General features: G+C 38.6%; 2 protein-coding genes across 2 annotated transcripts; one reads left to right on the top strand and one right to left on the bottom strand.

Annotated features, from left to right (window-relative positions):
* Window positions 1-121: 121 nt before the first annotated feature.
* LOC109478125 (nuclease EXOG, mitochondrial-like) lies at window positions 122-2345 on the top strand (the record flags this gene model as incomplete). The annotated part of the gene is made up of 4 exons (XM_019779614.1): window positions 122-259; window positions 681-757; window positions 1135-1246; window positions 1769-2345. Coding segments are annotated over 4 exons (753 nt in total), but the record flags the coding sequence as incomplete, so codon positions are not given.
* Window positions 2346-2511: 166 nt separating this feature from the next.
* On the bottom strand, window positions 2512-5773 carry LOC109478126 (slit homolog 3 protein-like). Its single transcript, XM_019779615.1, has 2 exons — window positions 4952-5773; window positions 2512-4414 (listed from the first exon to the last, which is right to left on the bottom strand). Exons 1-2 carry the CDS (start codon window positions 5173-5175, stop codon window positions 2548-2550), a joined length of 2091 nt encoding a protein of 696 aa, XP_019635174.1. The 5' UTR covers window positions 5176-5773; the 3' UTR covers window positions 2512-2547.
* Between the last annotated feature and the right edge of the window lie 11246 nt (window positions 5774-17019).

Below are 17019 nucleotides of genomic sequence, written 5' to 3'. Positions count from 1 at the left end.
TTTCGGCGTAACACACCTGTCCAGCTTCGCAGTCACACAGTGTATGCCTTGGGCACTATTTGGAAAATAAAAACCTTTTAAGGTATTGCACACATATTGAGTACTGTATGTTTGGATAGGTCCAGCCAACCGGAAACACTCCAAGTTCAGACCAGACCCCGACGTTGACCCAATGTTTACAGCACATAACGAGGACTACTGGAAGAGTGGCTGGTCCAGGGGGCACATGGCACCAGCGGGGGACAACAAGTTTAGTCAGGTACAGTAGACAAGTCAGCAATGGTTTGTGCAGTTTGGTGGGAATAACTTTCTGCAGTATATTTAAATATGCAAGCTTAGAAAAAGAATGAACAAGACATGGACAAGGTACATTTTTTAATATTAATTTGTTCACAGATAGCATTAATTCTGTCCTGTTTCCCACCTCTGAAAAGTTACATGCTCTGTTGAACAGACAGCAATAGATCTAGACTACAAAAGCTTGTGGCCACACAAAACACTATTAAAATTTCAGATTTTCTGTCAGCTTTTTGTTAAGATACTATAGAATAAAAATATAGGTTGTAATGGTCATGGAACTGCCAAATGAATAGTTAACAGGTTACAAATAAAATGTTTCCACTGCTGCTCATTATATGATTGATCCTAACACTGCCTGTTTGTTTTTTCCCCCCATATAGGAAGCCATGAACGATACATTCCTGCTGTCCAATATCGTCCCACAGAACCTGGACAACAATGCAGGGTTCTGGAACAGGTAATGTTACATGGCCGCAAGCTCAGAAACTCAAACAACTTTTGCCAGTTCAATTGTCAAACATCTCACTTTAAAGCTTTATGAAGACCACCTTACCATATTGTGTTCAGCTCTTGAATGCTATGTAAGAATGTCTGTCAGCGTCCTCCAAATGTAAATATTTAGTCTAACAGTCTTGGGGGGTATTTTATAGTATGTATAATATTACTGTGTGTGGCCCAGGGCTATAAAACAGAGATGGGCGCCACCCTATGCATCACTTGATGTTGGAAGGTTCTTCAATTTTTTTATAATAATACCCTGCAATTTAGCCTCAGGGCTATGCTTTTGTACTTTTAGTGTGTGATGTACCAATAAACGAGTTCATCTCATCCCAGGTTTGAGATGTACTGCCGGGACCTGGCTAGCAGGTTTGAGGATGTGTACGTGCTGTCCGGTCCGCTCTATCTGCCCACTCAGGACGGTCAACAGAAAGTGGTCAAGTACCCAGTAAGTAAAGGAAAATTTCTTCAAATAAATTGCATGTACTATATGTTAACCAAAACAGCAAAAACTCAGAACTTTAAGCGCATGTAAAACTTTCTCTGCATGCAGGCTGCGGATTCACCCCTCATACGAGCAAGTATGGGCAATGTACGTGCGCTGTACATACCGGTACGTACAAGTAAGCAGCACGTGTAATTAGACGACCTGCATATGGTAAAGTGACAATGGCGTAGAGATCATAAGTTGTAAGCATGTACAACTCACCACTAATACGCAACGAACGATGCACACAACCGCTCACAGCCAGACATGGCGTGCAGACCACATACTTACACCTTACACAACCGAGTGAGTGACGTGCGTTGACGTACTGCTCATGCCAGTTCTTCCCCACGTTTTCAGAAAAACGGCCTCCCCAAAAAATGTACGAACAAAAAACATGTACGGCAGGTTGTGACCAAGGCTTTAGAGTTAGACACTGGGAAGGACCCCCACCCTTTTCTACTCCACATCTTTGTCTTGCAGGTGATAGGAGGGAGTGAAGTAGCCGTCCCCACTCATCTGTATAAAGTAGTTGTTGCAGAGCGATTCAACACACCAACTTCTATCGCTGCTTTTGTCGTTCCAAACCAACGAATCGGCTACCAGAACCTTACAGACTTTCAGGTTCCGATTAAAGATTTAGAAAAGTCTGCAGGTTTCAGTATTTACCCTCAGCTGGATCGGAGCAAGACTAAGAATCTGTGTGAGCTAGATTCGTGTAAACTGCTCGGCAAGAATGAGTTTGAACTGTACTTTATTGGCAGAAAACTGCAGAGCGCTCGAACTCTAGAGAGAGCAGAAAAAGTGTGGAAAGAACTAGAGGAGAAAAACTTGAAACCGGACCAATATCTTGTAGACTTGTATGCTAAGAAAAAGGAAGAACTTTCAGCAAAACCGAGTGAGGAATAATGGAATATGTTAGTGATACAGAGGGTTGACTAGTATGTTCTTATATAGTGCAACGTTTATACATCTTATGTTTAAATGCAGACTTAACCAAGATTGAATAATTATGTGGTAGATAAATTTCAGAAATGGTTAATGTATTCCTAAACATTTACTATAAGGTTTTTTTGAAAATTTGGACTGTAAGATATTATCTAAACATGATTGATATTCTGTATACATTGTGTTTGAACATTTGCATTTTCAAACTTAAGTTGAAAAGCCTGTGGTTACATTGTAGCTGTCTTGTGTACCAAATGCTGTTGCTTTGCTGAGCAGTCAACTTTTAAGATGTTTAGTTACAGACTGTGGTCATTTTACTGCTCTACTGCTGTTTTGGAACTCATAACCTTGAGACCAACGCTTTCCTGACTAGTTCCCAGGTAGTTTATCGCTGTACAGTTGTACATGCCCACGTCAGTCATCTTTGTTTCGCGAATCTCCAATCCTCCGTCTGGCAAAACGGTGAACCTAGGATCATCCGAATCCTCTGAGAAAGCTTCGCCGAGTGGAGTTGTCCAGATGACAGCTGCCTTGGGACATCCTGCGACGTTACACACCAGTCGTGCACGTTGGCCAGCCTTGACATGGGTGTCACTGCCTGTGGTATTAATAGCTGGCGCTTGATAATGAACGCAGTCACATGTAAGGTTTTTAAGGGGTATATCCGACAAGTATGTTCCGTTCAACCTCTCTGGTCCTTTGCAGACTATGTCAAACTTCTCCGAATTGTTACTGGTTTTCATCCACAGAGCATATTCGTACATCTGACAGTCACACTGCCAGGGGTTGTCGTCCAAGTTGACTTTCTCGACACTGATGTTTGCAAAAAGCTTCCCTGGTATGAACCGGAGCCTGTTCTTGGCCAGGTTGATAGACTCAAGTTTGCCCATCCATTCAAATGCATCCTTGTCAACTGCGCAAAGTTTCATGTTATCGAGATCTAGGCTCGCAACTGGATATAATTTTTCTGGGAGAAAAACCATGGGATTGCCTGTCAAAGTCAAAGAGAACATAAAGAGGGTTGTCTGCAGGGCTTTTGTTAGCGTAGAAATGTCAGTGATCCTGTTGTCTGCAAGGTTCAGTTGTGCTATTTCTCTTAAGAAGAAAAAGTCGTCGTTTTTGAACTGTGTTATCCTGTTGCCTGCCACACTGATATAGGTAGCATTCCCTGCACATGATAGGAGATTGTAAGGGAACGATGTGAGGTTGTTGTCGTTCATGGACACAGACTCTAAAGTCGGAGCGTCGCACAAGGCGCGGAAATCTGCCGTGTGTTCTCTCACTGCCGTCACGTTGTTAAGATCAACGTCGAAGATACTTTTGAGGCCTGAAAACTGTGATGGTGCCAAGGTCTTCATGGGGTTGCCCGAAAGCATCAATATTGCAAGATTCGGTGCGGCACTCATGTTCAAAGGTGGAGTCCGTAGCCTGTTGTTCGTTAGGTCAAGTTTAAGAACGCCTTCAAGTTCGTTTAGCGGCATCTCTTCAAGTTCATTGTTGCCGAGGTAGAAGTTGTTCAGGTTCCCCATCCCTCTGAAGGCACCGCTCTCGATTTTACGGATCCTGTTGTGGTCCAGAAAACAGTCCCGAAGAGAAGTCAGACTTGTCAGGGTGCTGTTGGTAATTTCGAGAATTCGATTTCCGGAAACCGTCAAGGAATTCAGGTTCGAGAATGTGAGACCCTTCAAGGTGCCTTCTAGAGTGGTCAGCAGGTTGTTGCTAAGATCGAGGTTGTACAAAGAGGCGCAGTCGGAAAAAGCACCTTCTTCTATCTCTGAAATGGCGTTTCCTGGCATCGAAAGAGTCCAAAGCTTGTAAGCGCCCTTCAGAGCGTGAGCAGGGATTCGAGGAATGAGATTGTTGTTAATTTGGATCTCCACGAGTTGAGGCAGCCCTGCAAAGGCATCAGCACCAAGCATGCTAATACGGTTATCGTTTAGAATCAGGCCCGTCAGACTAGAATGATTGGTGAACACGCCAGACGGTATAGATTCAATACGGTTGTCAGACGCATCAAAATCCGTCAGCTTGTTGTCTTTGAAGAGGCCCGGGGTGAGCTTAGTGACGCGATTCGCACCGAAGGTCAAAGATTGCAGGTGAAACAAGCCATCAAAAGTCCCAGGCTCGATGGTGGATATGTTGTTCCAGTCGAGGTACAGCGTCGCTAACAGAGGCATGCCGCTGAAAGATTCAAGATCACTTAATTGAACATTGCAACTTGGGAACAGTGAATTAAATCCAATTTACAAATAACAAATTTTCTTTCTTTATTGGCAATGACAACAGATTGATACACAGGTTATCAAGGCAGTTAAAAAATGAAAAACAAATTTTAAAAACAGTTAAAACTAATTTAAAAAACAATTCACTACAAGCAAACAGTATTTTCCATTAATAAGATAGATAGGCAATTTACAAATATTGCAATCGATAACAACAACTTGCAATGGTTAAAACTGGCGCAACACCTGTAATGCTGAGGTCACATTTCCAAACAGGGGCCCGGTCGGGCTCGTTTGCATCAATGAAAATGTGACAATTCATATCAAGAATATAAAAAAAATTGTACTCATGAATACTCTAAAATGTTTTGTGTTTTCTTGTCTTTTAAATCGTACTTTTTGTTCCCAAAAGCTGCCCAACTGGGCCCCGGTTTGAAAATATGACCTCAACAAAAACTGTTAGTGAATATATTCAACTGTTAAAAAAGAAAAGTACCTAAAGTCACCCCTGCGCAGTGTGGTGATGTTACAATGGCGGATGGCGAGAAGCGTGGTGTTAGGAGGAAAGCCAGAGGGCACAGTTGTGATGTCCAGGTAATAACAGTGGACCGAGGGAACGTCACCGTAACACTGGCACCCACGGGGACAGGCCAGGCTTAACATGGGAGCGAAGGTCAGCAGGAGCAAGGGTGACAGTATGGTCGCCATTCTCGTCAACATTGTTGCCAGCGAAATCTGTTACGTTGCCGAATGTTGCCACCAAAGGTCCTGTAATGACACAAATTAGAGAAGTCAGAATAGTGCACGTGAGTGAATGGCTGATAGACTATGAATAAAGGTATGAATAAATGAATGAAAGAAAATTAATGCAGCACGTAAACATCTTCAAAGTTACCTGTCCATTTAACATTGACACAGAATAGTGAGGACCTGATAAATAGCATAGATGTTAGCCGTATTAACATTCTTTCTGATACAAGTTGGAAAAGAACAGACTAGGAAATAGGATATGCATGGGCAAACTTACAGCTGTGACGAAAATGATGTTGTGCCAAAAGAAGTGTGTTTACACAGTTGTGTGACCTTTGGGATTTAATTGTAAACATGTCTTTAATGGAGAAACCTGGCTGTATGTCAAAACAGCTGAGAATGGGTGCAGTACCACCTAAATCCACATGATGGCATTTCAGCACTCTGGAGTGTTTCACAAATGAAGATGGGAAAAAGTATCAGTGTAACAGTTACAATTTACCTTAAAACTCTAACAGCCAATAAAGGAAAGTTAATATGCTTTTATATTGTCAAAGTAAAATTGTTTTTGGAGGGAATGGTTTAAATAAGAAGGACACTAATGAAACAATTTGTGATATTCTTGGTACTTTTAAAACAATATACTTTTTGTAATTGCTATAATTACTTCTGCCAATTACTATCAATTGCACTAAGAAAAAGTGTTTTTTTGTATCCATTTTTTATTGTTCAAAACTGTTTTCTTTATCTACATGTAATACATGTGGTATGTACATTTTGTAAATCAGCACTGTTTGTCCAAGATTCATTTCTATTGGCTGAAGATTTGGTAAAAACGTAGGTTCATCTGCATGGTATTGACTGAGAATTGTTAAAAACAAACAAAAGTAAACAAATTGACAATGTACTGATGTGAAGTTAAATAACTCGAGGGGTGAATCTAGCTCTAGAAAAACTCGAATCAGTAGCGGAAATCTTCCCACCATCCCGATGTGGTCATGAAATATTAACGGCAATACTTCACACCTCCATGTAGATAGGGTCCTAATCTTTGCCCAGGGCAGCCTATATTAGGGTGCTTTTGAGTCATCACACCATCTAGCGAAGGAGACTGCAGATTTCTGAGGAGGTGCAGGGACTGGAACGGACACGGAAACACGCTGATGTATGTATCTCCTTTCTTCTTTTATTTGTGTTTGTCTCATCTTATATTCAAGGTGATCAAATGATTTATTAATAGTAAATGTAGGATTATAGTACTAGATAACATTGAACCATCCAATATCATTTTGATCATTTGATGCAGCTAAAATGTTTTTATCTTTCAAACAATTTCAATTTATACTTAATAGTATGCAGAGTGAGAGTATGCAGATTGTTATATTTCACTAGCTGCTTGTATAATGCTCATTGTTTCCTTTTATAGTCAGATATATTTGAGATTTCATACATATTTTTTTGCTGAAAATATAACTGTTAGCTTAATACAAATATTTTTGTGAGCAACAGTACATGGTGTAGAAAATGTTCCAAATTGTTGGAGGCAGGAATGAAACAGGTGGTCAAAAAATTCCATGTCTTTTTTGGGGGGAATTTCTTACATGTTGAATCAAGGTCAGATCTTAGTACTGTACAGAACAGAACATAGTAATTTATATGAGACTTGTGAAAGTTGAAAAAAATCATGCAGTTTTTACATCCATAGACAGAAAGGGTGTGTCAATTAACAGCGATCCTTTGTTGACCAAAGGGTGACTAACCTACAATCATCAGTGCCAAATGAACCTGAGCCCTCTTGTTTGTCATCAGGTAGGCGTGGCCATTTCCGCAGCTCAGCCAACCAAAACAGGTGTGTGGTTCACTGCATTGTTGGCATGCAGCGGGGGTGGTAGGGCCTAGAAAAAAAAATGTTGTGTTTCCTGTTTCCCAACAAACCCTAGAAAGAACTCCTGACCCCAGTCATTTTTGTGGATCCCTGCAAGGGACATAAATTTTTTTATCTAATCGACCTTTTATAGCTCCGTCAGTGATCTGACACCTGTGGGATGAAACGTTATATAATTGCTTTTCAAACAATTACATTGAAAATAGAAGTGTGCTCATGCAAGTTTTACTACAAATTCTTGTATATTTGTATAAGTTGGATCGCTATAGATCACCAAAGTCTTTAAAAAAATTTTAGAAGAAAAAAATAAAGATAATCCCTCCCTACCTTAGAAAATAAATTATTCCCTGACTGAAACAGGAAACACAATTTTTTTTCCCTAGGCCTACTAGTTCCCCAATTTACACACTTTCTCATAAAAAATGGCCTAAATTTGTTACCAGGTCACAATGCACAATGCTTTCTATTGTAGCCACTGATTCAGAAGTTGTTTCACTCTACCGTACAGCATTTCAGAGCTAATACAATGTATTTGGAGGCAACAATTCTCTTCTGGAGAAGAAACATTTTTGGCATGATCCCTGACAGCTGTTCCAACAGGTCTATTACTGACAATTCAAGCGTTTATTTCCAAACCTAAATTCTTTGCCTTTCTTACGACTCATGTCAACAGTGCAATTTGCAAACCAATATTTACTTTAAGAATTGAAGCAAAATCACCACTGCTCTGAGATCATACAGTGTGAATGGCAACAGGTGTAATAAGGGGAATAGGACACCCCTTTGAAGTAGTGGCACAGTCCACGAGCTGTGTGCCGCTCCTTTTTGCACAGGAAAGCTTTTTGATTGGGATCAGCCTTTTAGTCCCCGGTACATGTGTGGATGTTGTGTTGCATTTCAGTGTTAAAAGCTGACTGCAAGAGAAAGACTTCATAATCGTCTTCGCTTCATTCACAGCACAAGATCTGGACTTGTGACGATTTCAACTGCAGTCTAAGGTAAGAAGGATTTTGCTTGTGTATAACAGTAATCAGATATCCCAATCGCATGATGTTGTAAAGGCCTGTTCAGTAGGAAAGGGTTTCCCTTTACAGTAAGTGTCACCTGTTTGTTGACTCTGCCTGGGTCACATTATTCTCTCTGCACCTGTTACACCCTTTTTGATACAAGGTTTGAAATGGATACTTTGGAAACCTGTTACCTTTGCTGATAGGAATAAAATGTTTCTCAAAGATTTGTAAAATTTGCTCCAAGGCTGAAGTGAAATGTTGCTTGAAGATTCTTTTTTAAAGCTACAGTTATCAGGTTGTCTAGTAACGTGCCAATTTGGAAATGGCCCCGATTATTTAGCACTGCTGTAGACAATGACCTTTGCAGATATGTATAAATTGTTGCTCAAGGATTTGTAAAATTTGTTCCAAGGCTGAAGTGAAATCTTGCTTGAAGTAGGTTTTTTTTAAAGCTACAGTTATCAGGTTGCCTATATAACGTGTCAATTTGGGAATGGCCCCGTTTATTTAGCGCTGCTCTAGACAGTGATCTTTGCAAATATGTATGAAATATTGCACAAGGATTTGTAAAATTTGTTCCAAGGCTGAAACCTTGCTCGAAGTTTTTTTTTAAGCTACAGTTTATATATCAGGTTGCCTAAGGTGTCAATTTGGGAATGGCCCAGATTATTTAGCGCTGCTCTAGACAAAGCCATGTAATCATAGCCAGTCATGTATATTTCATTGGAAGCCTGGGAGCCTTAGCCAGGGATGGGCATCAATAATTGAAGAGAGGAGAGGGCAAAACTGCGCTCCCGTAAGACATTCCTTCTCGTAAAATCTGCCCTGCACGAAAGTATTGAATTAGGAAACCGGGAAGGTGCACCATGTCTTTCTGTGGCTAAAAACTGCCCTGCACAAAAGTATTGAATTAGGGAACCAAGAAGGTGGCTATATCTGTATGATAATAAAAACCACTTTCTTCATAACTAATAAATTTTGATGATTCTGCATTTTATGTTATCTTGGAGCTTATAATTTATCATTAGCTTATATAATTCATTGCATGAAAGTATTGAATTAGGAAACCAGGAAGGTGCACCATGGCTTATATCTGTGGCTGTGACAGGTCAATTCTGCCAGATGAAAATATTTCTTGTAACTTTATATTGTGGCCAATCTGTATGAGAATAAAATTCATTTTTAAATTTTTTTTCACAAAAGTATTGAATTAGAAAACCGGGAAGGTGCACCATGGCTTTCTGTGGCTAAAAACTGCCCTGCACGAATGTATTGAATTAGGGAACCAAGAAGGTGGCTAATCTGAATGATAAAAACCACTTTCTTCATAACTAATAAATTTTGATGATTCTGCATTTTATGTTATCTAATATAAAAGTATATATAATGGAGCTTATAATTTATCATCAGCTTACTATATAATTCATTGCATGAAAGTATTGAATTAGGAAACCAGGAAGGTCCCCCATCTGTGCCAGTATTACCAGTCAATTCTGCTAGATGAAAACATTTTTGGTGAATTTATATTTTGGCCAATCTGTATGAGAAGAAAAATCAATTTTTTTATTACTAATAATTTTGATTATGTTGCACTATATGTTTTCTTAAAGCTAAGTCTAAGCCTTAAAAATCGGCAAGTTCCCAGTGGTTAATCATTGCTATAGAGCAAATTTAAAATGTTGAAATATTGCATATTAAGACGATGCCATTATCATGAGTCATTAAATATGACAGGAGGAAAGTCTGGGTGCTCCTTTGCTAAATGAGGATGTCAAATGTTTATTTCATATACAAAATGTACTTAATATAATATAGACATGGTAAGTGTGATCTCTTTGTTTATTCAGCTGATTAAATGTTTAGGGAAGTACTTTCACTAACGTACCTGCAAATAGGTTTGCACAGTACACAAAGATTAGTTAAGAGCACTTTCTTTTTTTACTACATATTAGAAATAATCAAATTATTCATTATTAATAATAGTATTTATTCAAGGTTTGATTTTATGCCAGTATGGTAGACATTTATCAACATATATTGGGCAGAGTAATCATATGAAAAACAACTAAAAAGAAATTTATGTACTGCAAAGATACCAAATATTTTTCCATCCTGAATATTCATGATGATTATTATTAATCAAGTTAATGATATAGGTACAGCAGGGAATGGTATTGTAAATTATTTCGCTTGTAAATTCATCATTGGATTGAATCATTGATGATCACAAAAAGCCATCCAAAAAGCAAAATATTAATTATAGTTCTTTGACACTTTGAGAAAACTGATGAAATATAATATGATGTCCAAATTTGCTTCTTATAACAGAGTGAAAACATTGTGATTTTGAATTTTTTTCAGGATACAGAATTAACAAAACTCTACCAAATGCAGGTTAAACTTTTATTGTCAGGCTGTTCACATTCAAGTAAATAAAGGAGCGGCAAGAAGCATGAAAAGGAATATCTGATCATTGTAAATGACAGGCTCCACATGTGGTACGTGTATGAAATAAAATAAGGGCGGAGTTCTTGTAAGACTCCCATCTTGCCCAAGACTTAGACTTTAAGTCTTACCAAGACGAGCTCTAAAAAATGCAAAATAGAGCCGTTTCAATCCCTTAAGTGCTACCTGTTCTCAGAAATGTGTTCTAAAGCCAGACAGCTAAGCTCCCTACCTCTGTTTGCACCATTAAAGCATGCAGGGCGATTGTATTAAAGCGAGTATAAAAGCTAAGAAATCCCTCCTGAAGTCCTGGCAACCTTTGGATAAAACTGTCTGTCATTTTCTTGAATGTGTTATGGTATGGTGATATTCTTGGAGCTTCGTACACGTGTAGGTCAATGTATGATTTTGATGTTGCATATCTTAAAAAACTCTGTGACAGAACCAACCAACAACAAAGAGCTGCAGCCTTTTTCTTAGACAGCTGAATTTTTCAGGACGCATGCATCTGGTGACTATCCATTGGCAAGAAAACCCCCTGGGCCAGTTTGTGACTGAGCAAGTGACTTAGAATAACCACATCAAACTATTATATTCCTTAACAGCATTTCAATGCTCTACTTGCCTGAAGCATTGTTACAGTAGCATGTATCCTCCATTTGGCTCTCTTGTCCATCATCATTCTAGATCTTCTGCTTAGAATAGCGACATCAAACTATCATAAAATTCTTTAAGAGTAGCATTTCAATGCTTTAATTGCCTGAAGCATTGTTACAGTAGCATATACAATGCACTTCTCTCTTGTCCATCATCATTATTCTCCCTATCTATCCACTCAACTTGAGATTGGACATGACTATCAGCAGACAACATCAAACTATATTATATTCTTTTACAGCAGCATTTCAATGCTCTCTAAGACTTATAATTGCATGCCTGAAGCATTGTTAACGTTACTGTAGCACATACAATGTACTCCTCCAATTGGCTCTCTTGTCCATCATCATTATTCTGTCTATCTATCCACTATCATGATTCTAAGAAAGGCCCCCGGTTTGTGCATGATTGAGCAATTGACTCAGAACAGCAACATCAAACTACATTATATTCTTTAAAAGCTGCAGCATTTCAATGCATTACTCAGTCTCTTATAATTGCCTAAAGCATTTTTGTACAATGCACTCTTCTCTTGTCCGTCATCATTATTCTCGGCATTTCTCCCTATCTATCCACTCAACTCAACTTGAGATTGGACATGAGTATCAGCATTGCAACATCAAATTTCATGTCCTTAAAAGCAGCATTTCAATGCTCTAATTACCTAAAGCATTGTTACATTTAGTAGTATATACATGTACAATGCACTCCCTCAATTGGCTCTCTAATGTCCATCATCATCTATCTATCCACTCAACTTGAAACTTAGAATAGCCACATCATACTATATATTTTATTTGTATATTCTTTAACTGTTACAGCAGCATTTCAAAATTGCTCTAATTGCCTGAAGCATTGTTACTGTAGCACATACAATGCACTCCTCCAATTGGCTCTCTTGTCCATCATCATTCTCCCTATCTATCCACTCAACTTGAGATTGGACATGACTATCAGCAGACAACATCAAGCTATATTATATTATTTTACAGCTGCATTTCAATGCTCAGTCTTATAATTGCCTGAGGCATTGTAACAGTAGTATATACAATGCACTCCTCTCTTGTCCATCATCATTATTCTCGGCATTCCTCCCTATCTATCCACTCAACTTGAGATTAGACATGGGTATCAGCATGGCAACATCAAACTATATTATATTATTTTACAGCTGCATTTCAATGCTCAGTCTTATAATTGCCTGAGGCATTGTAACAGTAGTATATACAATGCACTCCTCCAATTGGCTCTCTTGTCCATCATCATTATTCTCGGCATTTCTGCCTATCTATCCACTCAACTTGAGATTGGACATGAGTATCAGCAGACAATCTCAAACTATTATTATTCTTCAACATCATTTCAAAATTGCTCTAATTGCCTAAAGCATTGTTACAGTAGCGTATACAATGCACTCCTCTCTTGTCCATCATCATTATTCTTGGCATTTCTGCCTGTCTATCCACTCAACTTGAGATTGGACATGACTATCAGCAGACAACATCAAATTTTATATCCTTAAAAGCAGCATTTCAATGCTCTAATTGCCTAAAGCATTGTTACAGTTAGTAGTACATACATGTACAATGCACTAGTCCTCCAATGGCTCTCTAACGTCCATCATCATCTATCTATCCACTCAACTTGAAACTTAGAATAGCCACATCAAACTATATTGTATTATAATATTCTTTAACTGTTACAGCAGCATTTCAATACTCTAATTGCCTGAAGCATTGTTACAGTAGCACATACAATGCACTCCTCCAATTGGCTCTCTTGTCCATCATCATTATTCTCTCTATCTATCCACTATCATGATTCTAAGAAAGCCCCCCGGTTTGTGCATGATTGAGCAATTGACTCAGAACAGCAACATCAAACTACACAATTTCTTTAAAAGCAGCATTTCAATGCTCAGTCTCTTATAATTGCCTAAAGCATTGTTGTACAATGCACTCCTCTCTTGTCCATCATCATTATTCTTGGCATTTCTGCCTATCTATCCACTCAACTTGAGATTGGACATGAGTATCAGCAGACAACATCAAGCTATATTGTATTCTTTAACTGTTACAGCAGCAGCATTTCAATACTCTAATTGCCTGAAGCATTATAACAGTAGAGTATACAATGCACTCCTCCAATTGGCTCTCTTGTCCATCATCATTATTCTTGGCATTTCTGCCTATCTATCCACTCAACTTGAGATTGGACATGAGTATCAGCAGACAATCTCCGCTATAAAGATGGTCCGTCTCCATTTTGCGAGGCGGCGTGTTTATCTTCCCAGCTTTGTCGCACAAAAGCCGCCAATTACCCAGGATGGATCGGGTCCGACGAAGCGTGCGTTAAATCTAATAGAGCTTCGAGTCCCGGAGGATTGCGGACATATTAAATGGGATCAGGGTTACGGCTGCCGCTGACCCGACCGTCTAATCATGCCGCGACGTGACAATTTGCCGATTCGGGGGCAGCCAGAGGTCTGGGCCGACGCATGCATCGGTATTTCAGATGGGAGTGGGAAAATTTTTCAGGGAATAAATGTTAATGTTTTTTTCTGAAATGAAACGAAGAAATTTTGCTTCATCTTGAACTATGCATTTGACTAGTAGTACCAGTATCTCATCTGTATTTCAGATGGGTGTTGGAAAATGTTTCAGGGGAATAATGTTTTTCTGCAAAATAAAACGTACATTTTGCTCGATCTTGAGCAATGCAAATGCTCTACTGGTATCTCATTGGTATTTCAGTTTCAGGGAGTCGAAAAATGTTGCAAGCGAATATTGTTTTTCTGTGAAATAAAATGTAAATTTTGCTTGGTCTTGAACTATGCATTGAAGTATTAAAATGCTCTACCGGTATCTTATCAATATTTCAGATGCAGAAAATATTGCAGACGAATACTGTTTTTCTGTGAGATAAAAACGTAAATTTTGCTTGAGCTTGAACTATCCATTGAGCTCTACAAAGGCTGAATTTTGGTAACTAAAGATGGATTTGAGGATTGAAGCATTTGGAAAGTTTTTTTGTAAAATCTGAATTGTTATGAGGACTGTGAACTTTCACAAAATAACCTTATTATTGCTATGCTATAAACAATTTTATTCACTCCATTTGATAATAAAAGGAGCAGTCAGCTTTGTGTCCCGAAGCATAGCAGCTATTAATAATGGTGTTTTCCTGCTAATTCAAGGATCCTTTAATAATATCATCTTTTATATGCCACCCTGATAAAGTTTCATGGCATAAATGGTTGGAATGAAATCGAAAGCTAAAACCATGACAGAATATGATTATCATAAGTCCATTATATCAAAATTGGAATGTACATATAAATGAATGGTGAAAGCATGCAGGGTCGATAAACAATTTTGAAGGTCTTGTAAATTATATTTAAGTTGCTTAGCATTATGATACCAAGTGACAAGTGTTTTACTATCTAAAAAAAGCACAACTGTTACATATTCCAAGGGTTTAAGCATTTATTTAATAATATGTACTAAATGCTTAATTCTGTGATATCTTGTATTCATTTCATCTGCCCCAGCCTTTACATTATAATTATAAAATCAATATGTGCACACAGATCCATGATTGCTTCCTTGCTAGATTTGTGTCATGACGTCAAACAGTTATGATGTCATCAGGGGCAGCCCTACATTCAGACATCTCTATGTTACTATATCCGGCAGGTCGGCTGAACGTACTGCACCTGCGTGAAACCCGTAGCCCTGATAGCACTTTGTCAGAATATCTCATATAAGGTCATATTTGCATATTAGGTTAACATCCCGTCTGTAGTTTCCAAAAGTTAAGTGGAAAAGTTATCCTCTGCAACAGGCTAAATTCTGATGCAATGTTGCGTTGACCAAACATCCGACAAAAAACAAGAAAAATCTGGGTTCCGTGCAGGCGCAGTACGTTCTGCCAACGTGCTCTGTGTCCCCATGTTCCAGCACTGCTAAGTAGTTCTAAGAGCATGTCGGAAAATCTGGCAAGGTTAAGGTTAATGTTAGTTAACAAATCTCTCCCTCTCTCCCTATCCGGTTTATTGCCTGTTGTTCCCCGCAACCAAGGGTTAGACGTGCTTGCACACTGATGATGGGGGTTGTACATGTACCTTGTATGTATGTCGCACAAAGTTGGTCTGGAGAAAAGTTTATGTCAGACTTAGTTTTAAAACTTTATGTGCAGCCATGAGACATGATTGCATCAGTCGTACCACCCCCACACTGAAACACTGAAAGCTTCGTGCCTCCCATCATTTATCAGCTGCAGAGACAAGCACTTAACTGTTTCCTCCCACATACGGAGGTGTTAGTCTAAGGCCACACCAATTTAATTTCTTGGTTAACGGATTCGCCCGCTTCATTTTTTCTGATTTGAAAATAAAAATAAAAATTCAGAATCAACTGCAAAATGCTTATATTTTGTCCTGAACAGTTGAAAACAGTCCTTTTCTTCCTAGTTGTTACAGTTATTCCATCTTTCAATGCAGTGGTATCATTAGTTCAAAATTCATTGTTTAAATTTTGAACCAGTCTGGTGTGTTGACTTCATGGCTCCTATCATACCATTTTAGGCCATAATAGGATGCCTAGGCCTGTTTTTATTTTTATTTTTTTTCGCCCGCCTGCTCCATTATTTTTCTAGAAAAATCCATTAACCAAGAAATTGAATTGATGTGGTCTAAGAAACTTTTATCAGCAGAGACAAACACTTATCAACCGTCTCCTCCCACATATGGAGGTGTTAGTCTTGTTAGAGTGCCGAGGCTGTGCACAGAGAGTGGGAAGATCGTGAACAATGAACTTAAAAACTTTTTTTAAGGCATAAGAAACTTTAAAGCAGGGACAACTACTTAACACTTATCAACCGTCTCCTCCCACATATGGAGCTGTTAGTCTTGTTAGAGTGCCGAAGCTGTGCAAAGAGAGTGGGAAGGTCTTGAAGACAAACCTGTGCACCGATGACACGCTACCTCTGCGTCCATGTTAGCGATGATGTAAGATTTTTTAGACATAAGAAACTTTATCATTGTAGGTAATTTTTTCTTTTTTTTTAAACAGCCGCGCGCACGGATGTCATCCATAAGATTAAGTCGGTGTGGCCTAATATTGTATTTTTACTCGAATGTTAAAATCTGAAACAGCACATCTGATAGCTGGACTTAGATTCCTTCACCTGTTCAAGGAAATACCTTTGGTAGGTTGGGACACCAGGAAACCAGTAATTGAGATATATTTGTTCATTTTGGAAACAGTCATAATTTTTTTATCGTAACAGATGGTATTTCAGTACATCCGACACCTTTTGGAAATCAATATTTCAACTCTTCCCGGGTCTTAATGTGAAATCACGCTCACGTGTCCCATTTTTCTTCTCAGACAATATGGGACAGATTTAACTTTGATAACAATTTTCATTGCAGATACTATTGAAGTTCTTATAAATCTAGTTCTGGCCTTTATTGGTTTAATATCTGTAGGTAGATTTATTGGATGCTAACTTAAAGTCTTTTATAAAACTAGTTCTAGAATCAATTTAAGAATTATCTCTGACAACTGCCCACACAAACCATTAGTACAGCCCTGCACTAGGGACAACCTTAATGAGGACAGCCACCTGTAGACTGAACAAATAAAGTTAATGGTGTGTGGGAGATGGCATTTGTCTGTTTTGGGCACAAATATCTCCCATTTGCATGTTATATTTGTAAAAAAAGTACTTACAATAACTCTTAATAGTGCCAAAATTAATGCAACCAGTTCAGCTCTTACCATGTAGTGGTTTAGTGAAAAATAAATTCCTCTA

This window comes from Branchiostoma belcheri, unplaced genomic scaffold, assembly GCF_001625305.1.
Source record: "Branchiostoma belcheri isolate BF01 breed outbred unplaced genomic scaffold, Haploidv18h27 scaffold42, whole genome shotgun sequence".
NCBI lineage: Eukaryota > Metazoa > Chordata > Leptocardii > Amphioxiformes > Branchiostomatidae > Branchiostoma > Branchiostoma belcheri.
This window is presented reverse-complemented; position numbering and strand designations above follow the sequence as displayed.